The sequence below is a fragment of the Cydia strobilella genome, chromosome 12 (genome assembly GCF_947568885.1).
Source record: "Cydia strobilella chromosome 12, ilCydStro3.1, whole genome shotgun sequence".
NCBI classification, from domain to species: domain Eukaryota; kingdom Metazoa; phylum Arthropoda; class Insecta; order Lepidoptera; family Tortricidae; genus Cydia; species Cydia strobilella.
Genome location: NC_086052.1, coordinates 8,917,730 through 8,931,890, shown reverse-complemented (window position 1 = coordinate 8,931,890; position 14,161 = coordinate 8,917,730). Strand labels below are relative to the sequence as shown.

The following is a 14,161-nucleotide window of genomic DNA, read 5'->3' as shown; positions in this document are numbered from 1 at the left end:
CTTTCTTGTCGGGCTGTAGCTTTTGGCTCGACTCGCTGACAATTAAACTTGATTATTTCCGATTAATACGTATGTTTGTTTCATACTAGTCAAGTAGTCATACTAGGGATAGGGACGAGTGCGCTATTTTTGTGAACAACGAGTCCTATGGTATCCAAATGAACATGTTCCAATTTGAACAGCTGGATGTATCCGTGTGTTGTGCAATGGTCAACGATTCAACACTGCACGCATACGCCACCGAAGCCGCACCTCTCATTAATTTCATCATTACGTGTCTTCAAGGAAATAATCAATAGACGTGGTATCAAAGGTGAACATTACATACAAACAATGTCGAAAGGCCGAGCATGTATGTAGATGGTAGTTGCTGTCTGACCTGCAGCTATATTTGTATTGTGTTAGTTACAAGGTTCACATATGCAATGATGCAATTACTGCAATAATGCAATAAAATAAGGTTTACCTACCTTAATACCTATTTTAAAACTTGTGACTTAAGAGTCCCCGGCAAGCTCGGTTCTCCATACAAACGTAGCTAGACTTGCTAGATTGCTCTGAAACTTTGTAATAACAATGAGATAAGGTATATTTAGGTCTGTAATTAGTTTGTAATTTGTTTGTAGTTTGTAATGTAACTTCAGACACCATAGTAAAAAAATACAGGGAATTTAAATTTTTCAAACAAAACTTATTTTTGCTCTACTTCATTTGTTTTATATACTAGAGCTATATAAACTAATTAAAGATCGAGATAAACCTCATGTCATTATATATGTGCAAAATTTCATTACATTCTAACACGTAGTTTTAAAATGAGAACGAAACTCCGTTCGTATGGGAAGGTATAATTCAGCCTAGCTTGCCGGGGACTTAAACTTTTACGATTTTCATTTCTTTTTCTAAATTTTCTTGCGATCAAAAACAAAGTCGCGTTTGAAGCGACATCTTTAGAATAAAAAATAATATAACCAAGTGCACAAGATTAAACTTGTTTAGTGAAAATAATTTAAAAAGTCGGATTTTCTTAGAAATTACTCATAACATCTATTCCGAATGATATCCTAGCATTTCTATTCGGTTTTCATTCTATTGACATAAAGCAAGAGATCAAATGGTTTTTTTTGGAATACCGTTTATTTGGAACATGTTGTTTCATGTCACGTGCTCACGTGTAGTAGCCAAAGAGCAATAAATAATAAACAATGCAAATCTCATTGAGAGGTTCACTAATGCGTATAAAATATACGCTACTTTTTACTTTTCTGTCACCAACCCGTCTCATCAATAAACATGTAAGCTCCAGTAGGTGTGATAAATACTTGTAAATACTGACGTCATACCAGAGACAAGTTAGTAGTAAAAGACTGCTAATCTGCATTGTTTAGTTATTCGCAAAGATTTTATATACGTAAATAGTCAGCAAATAGGTACAAGTACTTTAGCGAGAAACATCTGGCATGACGTCAGTATTTATCACACCTACTGAAGCTTACATGTTTATAGATGAGACGGGTGGGTGACAGAAATGTATGACACGAACAAGTTCAACAACACCAAAACAATGTACGATATCGGGCGTGATTCAGTCAATATTTTACACCAGAAATTGTTCACGTTGGTAAAACTTTAGCGGTGCTGAGTATCTCATAGGTAAAATTGTTTAGACAAATAAAGTATGTACTTAGAATAAACCTACGAAGTGCCCGTTTTAAGAGTGTCCTTCTTAAGGGTAAAAAGTTCGTAACAAAAAATTGCCGAATATATAGCAAATTGAGCACTTGTAGTAGAGTATAATCATATAGATATGATACACAATTTATCTGTTAAAATTTTCAGTGTTCTATGAGTAATCTACTTTTGTCCTATGATTTTCCGATTTTAAGGTGAACCATGATGTCAAAGCATTTTTACTATGACCATGTACGTGGAATGAAAATCGTACGATGCATAAAAGGCGAAACTATTACCCCGCGGTTTTCTCTTCCTGCCAATCATTGTCAATTTATTTTCTAACTAGAAGAAAAGATTAACTGTTTCACAACAAATATCTCGAAATCTTCCCACCAAACCTGTTTTATCGGTAAAGGAAACTTAAAGGAAAGTTAGGTCATACTATTGAATGGTAGTACTAGCAGTATATCTAAAGTGTTTTTTCATGGATAATTGAATAACTATTAATAAAACTTGTTTGTTCTTGGCTAAACAACTATTGGAAAGACTTTAGAAATTATAGAACTCAAAATTATGAATTATTTGGCTTAACACAAATATATTGAAGGCCATCACTGTTGTCGGCTGTCGCTTGCGCTATACATTCGTAAAAAACCGCAGGGAGCCGGAGCAGCCGCGATACATACCGCAAGCAGTGTAAAATTAATAATATGTAGTGTAGCTATGAGTTCTATTAGGGATTGCAAATAGTACACGGGCACGGGGCGTAGCCAAGTTAACGATAGTAAATCGTTAAAAGTATCATCGTATTGACAGATGCGAAAGAAAACTCACGTCTATGTGTAGGTACAGTCAGCATCAATAGTAGCGGGTGAAACAACGCGCCAAAAGTATCTGACATCCCAGATAACTTTTCCAAATATAGATAAATTTCTAAAATTCACGTTCAAAAGTACGTATGTCTTTACGCTTGTTGGCACGTTTACCCCTGCCTAGCTTATTTATATAAGTATTTCTTTTTTATGGAAATTATATTAAGTGACCCTTTTTCACTTGTCTTGTTATTGAATGTATTTCCTCTGTTTACTACGAAATTGTCAAACGTGGTTCGCCATGTCAGTACTCGTTAGTCATGCGTCTCCGTATGGTAATGTGTGTTTGTACAGCCGACACTTGGTCGCCATCGCCAATCGCCATCGTGCAAGGTCATACGTTTTGTATCGATGTTTTTAAGTGTATGTAGTGTCACTAATCGGTGTTTCAAGAATCTTGGCATAGTTTAGAATTCTAAAAGATTATTAATTTTTCACTTGAAATAAAAACAGCAAATATTAACTAAACTTACTTTTACTTCCTTTGCATTACTTAATTTCTTTTCTCTTAATTAATAATGTTACCTGTATGTTACGAATCCGGCTACCAAGTAACAGGCATAGCCTAGTGTGGGGCCACTGGACATTGACATATGTTAATAAGGTTTTTTCTTTCAAATAAAAAATCTTATTCTTATTATTATATTCTTCTTTAATTAAATTAATTATGTACTATTATAAAATTGCGCCAAATTGTAATTAATCGTGTAATTGTATTTAATTCAACTTTTATCAGACTGAGTGACATATATATATCACTGACAAATATTTTCACATGTCTATCTTGATTGAATGTATAGTGGGAAGCAATGTATATAAATTAAGATCTTATGTTACCATATGTTCATTGTGAATAAACGATTTCATTCATTTATTCATTATTCTTAAAACCATATTATTACGGTAGATAACAAGCGCTTTTACCGCTAAAGAGCGATGGCTTTCCGACAATCTTTGGGTAATGGAAAGATTAATTTAAAAAGATAATAATTTATCGACCGGTCTGGCCTAGTAGGTAGTGAATAAGCAGCAGCTATGAAGCTGATGGTCCTTGGTTCGAATTCCAGTAAGGGCATTTACTTGTAACGTATAATGAACACGGATATTTGTTTCTTAGCCATAGGTATTTTCTATGCATTGAAGTATTTATACATTATATATATCGTTGTTTAAGTACCTTCAACACAAGCCTTATTGAGCTTACTGTGGGACTTGTGTAATGTCCTATGTCCTATAATATTAAAAAAAATCAAGACAGTTCAGATGCAATAAAACTATTTTCAAGAACTTCAAAATTATTTTGGGTAAGGTGTTCAATTTTAGACAACAGCGTGTATAAGAATACTACAATTCAGCTAGTGGTACTAGTGGTCCTCTCCTTTAGTTCCCTTATTTTCTCAAAATGGCTTTCCTTTGAATAATTTCCCATTTATAATTTGGGGAACTCCAGAATTAGATATTATATTATAGGTGAATATTATTTAATATTTAATTAAAATGTTTTTCATTCCAGGTGTGATGCGCTGACATGCCGATAACAGCCCTGTCGCACGAGACGCCTCCGGCGTCGCCCCTGCACCCCGCCACCTACGAAGAGGTCCTAGCCACCGTATGTACCAACTCTTCTTTTCCAACGGCCGGTTGCATTAACCACACTTGATGGACTGATAAATGGCGATCAGCAGTAAACTATGAAACTCCCCACACAATAAAATTTCACGAATGTTTTAACGGTAATAGACAATTTAGTGGAACTGATCCTAAGTCGTTCTTTCTTTACTGATGGCATAAATAGATGTCAAAGTGCCCCTGCTCCTGCTGGACAGATTACAGTCCCGTCGCACGTAACAGCTCCTGCGTCGCCTCTGCATCCTAAAAAGGTTCAAAAGCTACCGTTTGAACTACTTATTATGTACTATGTACCAATAACCGTTTCGTTATCAAACTATAAGGTATGTAACGTATGTATTGTAGGTAGGTAACCTAAGTAGGAATAAATGAAACAAAATAAAAAGAATATCCTGAAATGCACTGAAGTTCACTGTATATTTTTGGATGTAAAACTTTCTGTAAATATTTTAAAGTGTGTCTAATATATGAAACTAGATAAAATATCCTTATAAACAGATTTCATCTTACGGATGCGATCGCTTAGATAGGTTAGCTAAATCTAGTAGGAAGGTATTTATCTGTCAATTATTAAGCGACATCACATCTAACCCTATATTATACATTTACTATACAATGTAGACATGTTTCATCTTTAGGACAGATTATTACCTTTTACGCCTACAGCACCTAAAGCACTTGTTAAGCGGCATCTTTTGTAGCGCGTTGCGCAACAGCCGCCCTCTTTGCAAGAGTTTGCCGCGAGGCAGAGGGCCTACCGCGAACCACTTCGTTCGTTCGTTCGTCTATTTGCCTCTTCTTTTGCTCTTGCATATTCGAGCAATAGAGAGACACAGCGAAATTTTGGTTTTCGCGGGAGACCCGCAGGACTGCTCCCATGGTCTACCGGGTCTGTTACTCCAAAATAACCAGAATAAGTATGACCTGCGATAAACTACACGTATAGGTTTTCGCGGGCTTGGTTCCCGCAACTCGACATCATATTCTTGCGCCTATTTTGCGTGATGGGTTGTCGGCACTACTCTTGCCAACCCAACTCTTCCATGAAGCCTAGCAGACCCTTGATGTTGCCGACGACTTCTGGGAGAGACCCCGGCGAACCGAGGTATTGTGCCCGGTACTCTGCCACCCCTGGACATTCGAGAATGACGTGAGCGGTTGTCTCTTCTGCCTCCATGCATGCCCTGCAGAGGGGGCTATCTGTAACACACATGGTTAGTAAGTGCTTGTTTAGTGGGGTGTGGTTATTACGGGTATGGATCTTGTTGCTATTACGGGTATGGAACTACACGTAATTATTACGGGTATGGATCTTGATGCCTTACACACTAATACATTAGCAGCTAGTGATTCGCTAACTACTGACGCCTGAGACGATGCGAGTAATAGCTCACGCCAGGTTGAATACCCGTACCCAAATACCCATGTAACTTCAGTGTAGACTTAAAAATTTATACAAAATTAGGCAATGTTCAGTAAAAGTATTCAAAACATAATTTTGTTTAAGCTGAAACGAAGACGCTCCTCTCGCACTTCGCACTCGCTTAGCCAACTAGAAAAATAATTTTGTAATCACGATATAAGTAGGTACTAGAAAGAAAGAAAAGATAATCGATAAAAGTATTTGAGTTATATTACCTATTAGATTCAAGTCAATGCTTACTTCAGTGGCAATTGCCAATAAATAGGCAAGTAAGTCATGTAACTGTCGTCACGCATGCTAATTGACAAAGATGTACAAAGTGCGTCTAGTGTAATAGCATCTGGTTTCCAAGTTTTCCTACACAAATTTGCAATGCAAATCTTATCACCTTGGCATGTGATTTTCTGATTGTATAAGTAGTGCCGAATTCACATACTGCTCCGCAGTAGCATCGCTCGCGTGCTATAGGACTACGTGAATGGCTATTATAAGTCAAACGGATACTATTCACCTGCATACAATAGCTTAGTGGCTTAGTGCAGCTCTCTGCTTCCGACGTGCGGCCTTCTAGCGCGAAACGATTACGAATAAATTCGAATAAAAAAGCGAAAATTGTGATTGTGTATTAGTGAGTTGGATGTGCAGTGCGCTTTGGATTGGTTCAGTTCATAAGCAATAAGTATATCGAAACAAGCAACCAAATAGGTAGAAGCAAACAAAAGATTTAATGGTAGGAAGGTTGACTGGTAGAGAATGCCTCGTAGCATTAAGTCTGCCTTTTGTACATTTGTATTTTCTTTTGTGCAATAAAGATTAAATAAATAAATAAAAGACCGTGTTTTATACATTTAATACCTGTGTAGTTAGGCGATGAACTAGGTTTGATGGCCTAGGTACATTGCTGATCAATAAACTAAGATTACTTGTAAATAAAATGGGACTTGATAGCTCTGGATGTTGTTAAGCACGATTTAAGTAACATTGAAAAATAACTCTTTAATCTTATCCTCATAAAAGTATGATAAAACAAATACGGAGTGACTGCAAAATGCTTTGACAAAATAAGTAATTCTAACTAATCGAATATTATAACGTTTTTTTATTTCGATTGACGTCTGCAGCTGGCACTCACCGGGCTTTTATGAAAACACAAAATTTACATAAGCAAAATATAAGTAAGGCCTGAGATACACTTGTAAGTTTTACTTACGTAAGTAGGGACAAAGCTATTTGTTAGAATGAGATAACGATATTCATCTCTCATTCTGTAGTATATAGCTGTGTCCCTACTTACTTAAGTAAAACTTACAAGTGTATCTTGGGCTTAAATAAGAATAGTAAAGTTTTCTAGAGAGCTCTTAGATTTTATGGATGTACTTAAATACTATATGTAGTATAATTAATAAATATATAATTTTCCTTTAGCGTTCACATTTCTACCTATTCATAGGTAAATAAATCCAAAATGAAATATAGTAGCGCTATATAGTTTATACAAATATTATTTTAACTATTCATACCATACATAAATATAGTGAAGAAAATCTTCTTATTTATGGTTATTACCGCATATTACCAAAGATATATATAACTCCGTATAAGATAAAGAAAGTCTAAGGAAAAAACGTGCCTCGGAATATCAAGAAAAAGTTATACTCAGCAAGATGGCGTTGACGACACCGTTTGATATTTAACAATTTTAATACATACAGTGAAATATCATGGGTCAAAGTCATATGGCGTTCTAAAAAAAAAAACATTTATCCATAAATAGGTATATATATTTTTGATATTTTTCTACATTTTAGATGGCAGTAAAATTACTGTGACTACAACATTTGCTATGACAATAACCCACTATACTGTCTATTCTCTTTGATATTACTCACTCAGAGGGCAATTAAATAGGTCCTTATTTGTTCAGCAGAACCTTTGTTACAGCTTGCATGTGTAACGCGATGATTTTAAAAGAACCTTGAAAATGCCTCTAACTACATCATTCAACTATGAATAAGTCTCACGAGACGCAAAAATTCAATCATGTCATTATACGTTTCATTGTTTCTAGCTACCAATTAATAAGTTATGAAAGAACGAAACGGCAAGTGATGAAGGTGTTAGTATACCTATTAATGGTGTATCTGGTATTGTTTACAACACAAGGAAAAACCGCATACGAGTACTTACAATATGTGCAGTCGGTTATATTTCCAGTGATGATCGTGTTTAAAGAGGGCTTTAAGTACGACTAATAGGTACTTATACAAGAAGCAGGTAATCTTCAAAGGCAATAATATCGAAAACATAATTGTTTATTGCGTTTTTTATTGTATAACCAGATAAGCCAGAGTACCTAGAACCCGCCTGTTGATAAGTAATTACTTGCAACTCCAGTGTCCTTCAGTACACACCTTTTTTTAAACCCCCGGAACCTAGAGTATTTGCGGGAGGAAATTCTACTGAAACGGTAAAATGCGCGACCATTTTAGGTACAGAATGTGCGCCTAGTGGTTACACAGTTAGTGGTGACACAGTTATTTATTAATCTATTTTTTATGAAGCAGAAAAGTCTGCAAGCGATCCTACAAATTTTTAAATTAGACAAAAAAATTAAAAATTCATCGCATTCACGATTCACTTTTCGCGATATGGCCGATGTTCTAAAAGTTCGAATGTTGCTTTAAGCGGTAAATTTTGAAAATGTAAGCCCACAAAAGCTCACATTTTTGCCACTTTTACCTCGATCATCGCTTTTAGTTCCCTATAAAAACTTGCACATTGTATATCCAATATAGTATTTGTCAGTATAGGTATAAGTAGCTTACTGGATATTAAATTACAATATCTGACTGCGGCCAAGGTTGGTTGGTAGTCTTGGTAGTGACTGATTTATAATGTCAATAAATAAATGTAAACGTGTGGTTACTGGTTAGATAACAAACTTGCAAATTTATAAGCAAATATTGCATACAAAGTTGTGTAAGAGATTTCAGTTTTTAAATCCATTTCTTAAATTAAACTTATGAAATTGTATCCGAAAGATGACCCCAAGAATCCATACGATGAAATCATTGCTTAGATTTAAACTAGTTTTTCTAGTTTTGTATCAACACATAAATATTTGAACAATGAAAGTCTAATAATTAAAAAGTTAATTTTTTCATTGGTCCAAGTGAAACGAGTTTATAGAATCTCATGCTCGGAATTCTTAATAAATAAATAAATACTTTTCTTAAACTAAAACTGAATATGCCATATGTATATATTTATAATGACATGCTTCCTTACTGTAGGTAAAAATGGATTTATGCCTTTGAGTAAGTACGGACAAAGAGATTACATAGGATAGAGGGTTACTGTCATAGTAAACTTTGTAGTCACAGTAAATTTACTGCCATCTATCGACACACGATTAAAACTAAAACTAAAAATGTATAAAAATATAAAAAAATGATTTTTTATTTGTATGTATTATTTTTATATGATTTTGACCCATGTTTCACCAATATGTATGTGTTAAAATTATTAAGGTGGTATCTATGCGAGAACGAAATTTTCTTGATTTGCGAGGCACTTTTTTCCTTAGACTTTATTCGTCTTATACGGAGTTATATAGGTCTTTGGTATGGATAAAAAAGTAGCAGTCTGTTACCAATTCTAATTGGTAACCCTTCCTCAAAAAATAGTTAACTGTTATAATTTGGTTCCGGAGTGAAACAAAAAAAAAAAACATCTACATATATAGAGTCGGTATGTAACTAGCATGTGACAACTCTGGAAATGCAACAGCCCATTGGTGTTCGCGACAGGACGTTTTTAAGGGAAGCAAGTGCTTGCTATAGACAGTACCGCACTAGTATAAAAAAATATTCGGACGCTCCGTAAAAATAAAACTGTCAGAAAATGTTTACAACTCTAATAAAGGATGTTAAAGCGGTATCGATCAGCTGTTGCGTCAGCGCGCGGGCAAGTGCGACGATTTAAGAATAGCCGGTTCACCTTGCTGCGCCGTGGGAGCGCCGTTCATGTAAATACTATACTACTGCCGCATTTCTACACCATTGGCACTGTTAGGTGAAACGTGCAGTTAAAACTGACATATCCCTTGTGAGACGTTATAATATTGTAAAGTTAGTCTGCTCAACTTAATGTCTGCAAGTTATTTTTTTTTCTTAGTAAAATTAGCTAGGTACGTAGGTATAGGTAGGTAAGTTACTTTTTTTTTTTTAATCTAGTTTTAGGTAAGTTACGTATATTAAAAGAATTACCCTTGGATTTAAACCAATATCTTTAATAGATGTGTCAAATTGTTTGATGGTTTTCAATAAATATAGAAGAACATGACAAAAAAAAATGCACACTATTATAAATAAGCAATAGATACTTATTTATTGTCTACGAATTTCAAAACAATAAAAGAAGTAGGTATCAAATAAAAACAATCAGTAAAAAAAAAGAATCATCAATAAAATATGTATCATGATTTCCACACAAAAAGTATTGTTGACGTCGCCGCGTTTTCAAGGTGTAAAATATTTAAATTCGACAAACGACGCTTGACGTATTCATTGTATATTTATTAGACTTGTTTGGCATTGTTGTACGTAATTGGCACACGGTAACTTACCTACATTATGTACCTGCATAGAGATTTATGCGTTTCTAAGAAAACTGAATTGTTTAACTAACTGAGAAGTATAAAATTATTTTTTATTATCGACAAAATAAAATAAAAATGTAATTCTTATAATAGTGTTGGCTCTACGATAACGACAAAACGCTTTGCGGAAAATGATTAAGATCCCTTTATATTACAAAGGCATGGCATAATTGTATTGACTATTAAGTAATGTATGTAGGTACGGCAGCTATCGCACAAATCAGTCAAGGCAGTGTTATTGTAAGTGGCCGGCGTATCGCGTTTCAGGCCACAGTGACTCACGGACAGGCGATCCTCAAACCAAGGTGATTGTACCTGCTGCTTTTATATTGCTACATGCTAGTGTCATGCGAGTCGTGGGAGGAGCTTGCAACTCTGATCGGACTGCTGTCGATACGGGTCTTGGTAACTTTGAACGCTGGGTGCGAAGAGCTTAACGCCAAACGTCAGTTCCGAAAAACTCCGAAAAAGCCCCTTTTTAAATTTGTTAGGATGTCGCCGTCGAATACGTCTGGGAGGACATCATAATCATTACTTTTACTCTTTTACTATTTAAGCTGAACCGGCAGTTTTAAAACAGTTGATATTTCCCTTTTTTTATTCCAACTAAAAATCGTATTTGATTTTGTTGTCACGCTTCAAATGTTGCAGACTCTACCATACGTATCTGAAATAAACACAAATGTTTAGTCTACACATGTAGGTACAGTAGGTAGGTATAGTTAAAGTACTTTACAGCCATGTTTTATGTATCACTACTCATAACAACAGTCAATATTCCTAAATAGATACTTATTACAAAAGTAGAGCAGTATTTGTAGTACTTAGTCAAAGCAATATAGGTCCATTGCATAACTACGATCGGCGTAACGGTCCTTGCGTAGGCATACGCATCCTTACCTCATTTGTTAAACAAGCAACGAAAAACAATAAACAGAACTACACGACTACACGTAATAACATACGCATGTTATAATCATTCCTTTAAATGGTTACGTCGGTTAAACAAAGCTTCAACGTCTCTTGACATAAAATGATGTATCGTTATCGAACATTCAAAGCGGTTACAACCTTTTACATAAATTGTGCATTGAATAATGATCACGTAATTTCAATACGTTAAATTATGCAGCGATGCATTGCCGTGCTATTAGGTGGTCAAATGTTTGTGTCCTTAATGCATGGTGATAAGGTTTAAATATTTGAAGTTAACTGTTTGCTAATTTGCGTGGATAACCACTCGCATCTCGCATGCAATTGGAACTTCAATGCGAGTTTAATTCCGATTTGGGATTTGATTTCACGCTTGTGATTATTCAATGCGTATCTGAATTAGCGTAATTACGTATTCTGATGAGAATGACCGAATAACAACGTTTACGGACCGTTCAATAAATGCATTTATAAGTTTGCGAGTCAAATTGAGAAAAGGGCTACATTAATTTTTTCAACGAACCGCTTTTTTTACCAGTCAAGCAAGGGCAAATGAGAAATATTGGTTATTTAATTACCGAAGCATTTTGATTTTGTACGTCAGGATGTCTTTACAGGTCGCAATTCTCAACCGATTCTCGTGAAATTTAGTGACCAAATAGGAGTATGATTAAATATAATTTTCCCCTCACTAGCTCGGAAAGCCGTCTTTTATCCTTTAAAACAAGCGGGGAAAAACGCATTTTATCCACTAGTGGGGAAAGTAATTTGACCTTGGATGGAGCGTGTTTAAGTAGCTTGACAGATAACAAAACGTAAAACGCTCATAATAATGGTTTGTTCGATATTAATTATCATTAAATAAATGGTTTGAGAATTTAAAAAAAAAATACCAATTTTAGCTTTATTTACTGATTTTAAGTCATAAACCTTAAAATTCCATAAGAAACGTTTGTTTTCTAATAATGATGTTAAATATAATTTTGAACGCACAAGTTGAGTCGATGCAATTTCAAAACGCATCATTGACATTTCATACGTCAGAAATGTCAACATTGTCAACAAAATTTTTACTTTAAAACTTCTCACGTAAAAATACAGAATTTCCAGAGTTTATTGTTATAATATCGTAAAAAAATGAGTGATTCCAGTGATGAAGATGATCTAACGCCTGTGGATGTTGCCGTTTCCTCGCTATAGTGAGGTGAAAAGTTTTGTGTTACACACGGGTGCAAATGTATTTTACTTCTCGTGTGTTGAAACACTCGCTACGCTCAGGATTCTATTTTAGAACCACTCGCTTCGCTCGTGGTTCAACTATAGAATCCTTTCACATGCTCGTGTTTCAATTCCACACTCGCGGGTAAAATACAACTTTGCACCCTTGTATAACAAATAACTATTTTTTCCCCTCACTAGCTCGGAAAGCCGTCTTTTATCCTTTAAAGCAAGCGGGGAAAAACGCATTTTATCCACTAGTGGGGAAAGTAATTTGACCTTGGATGGAGCGTGTTTAAGTAGCTTTTGACAGATAACAAAACGTAAAACGCTCATAATAATGGTTTGTTTGATATTAATTATCATTAAATAAATGGTTTGAGTATTTAATAAAAAATACCAAATTTAGCTTTATTTAATTATTTTAAGTCATAAACCTTAAAATTCTATAAAAACCTTTGTTCTTTTATAATGATGTTGATCATAATTCTGAACGCACAAGTTGAGTCGATGCAATTTCAAAACGCATCATTGACATTTCATACGTCAGAAATGTCAACATTGTCAACAAAAATTTTACTTAAAAACTTCTTACGTAAAAGTACAGAATTTCCAGTTTTCTGTTATAATATCGTAAAAAAATGAGTGATTCCAGTTGATGAAGATGATCTAACGCCTGTGGATGTTGCACCTTCCTCGCTATAGTGGGGGGAAAAGTTTTGTGTTACACACGGGTGCAAATGTATTTTACTTCTCGTGTGTTAAAACACTCGCTACGCTCAGGATTCTATTTTAGAACCACTCGCTTCACTCGTGGTTCAACTATAGAATCCTTTCGCTTGCTCGTGTTTCAATTACACACTCGCGGGTAAAATACAACTTTGCACCCTTGTATAACAAATAACTATTGTCCATCCGGTTTTGGAAATTTTTCAAAATGGCGAAGTCGTGATAGCTCGCGCCTAAATAAATAGCCGTATGCTGGGACACAACTTTTTGTACCTATTTTTTTTACACTTAATTAAATGTCGTAGTTTTATTTTTATTTTTACAAGCTTTTATTTAACTAGTATTATACTATCTACGTACATACACATGACTAAACTTGTCATGAATTTTACTAGTGTAATTTAGGCATCCTTAAAGAAACACAAGAATGTTACTAGTAGTATTGTTTACGTTGGACAAAGCATCCCGAACAAGTGAACGGCCTTGCTGAAGGGTCAGGCCGGTCAGCGGGCCACTTTGCTTACAATGCGCCAGCGCTGGCGCTGCGCCACTCTCGATTTCATACGCCACAAATGGTTCAATCATTCTATGAGAGCATTAGTAGGTACTTGTTTGCTTGTACAGGCTGCCATACTCGTAATTATTCGTCATTTAGCGCGTTTTATGGCGCCACTCTTCTTGTTATATTCCTGAAGGGTTTTACATTTCACGATCATGTTCTATTTGGCGTTGAGCTTATTTTGTAAATTGTTTGATATTTAACTTTCTTTTAATATAAAACTCATAATTTCCTAATGGATCTCTCATTCTACTTAAGTGTAGGTAATTATACTTTAGTTATTAATACATTCGTGTGATTTCAAGTTAATAACAATATACCTACCATTAAAAACGCATTTATCAGGTACAGTGCAAATGCAATATTTACGGAGTAACCGATATGGTGTGGTTTAAAATGCAGTCTGCCCACACAACATAGTGATAAACCAGACTTCTTTCGGATTCGCTTTTTGCGCACGACGA

The 14,161-nt window shown here is 35.1% G+C and overlaps 1 protein-coding gene across 1 annotated transcript in view; it reads left to right on the top strand.

Annotated features, from left to right (window-relative positions):
- The window catches only part of LOC134746078 (zinc finger CCCH domain-containing protein 13), a 151,815-nt gene that overhangs the window by 23,589 nt on the left and 114,065 nt on the right, over window positions 1–14,161 (top strand). The window contains exon 2 of the mRNA XM_063680311.1: window positions 4,060–4,155. Within this exon, the coding sequence (XP_063536381.1) occupies window positions 4,075–4,155 (81 nt within the window). The 5' untranslated portion in view covers window positions 4,060–4,074. The remainder of the gene's footprint in view (window positions 1–4,059; window positions 4,156–14,161) is intronic.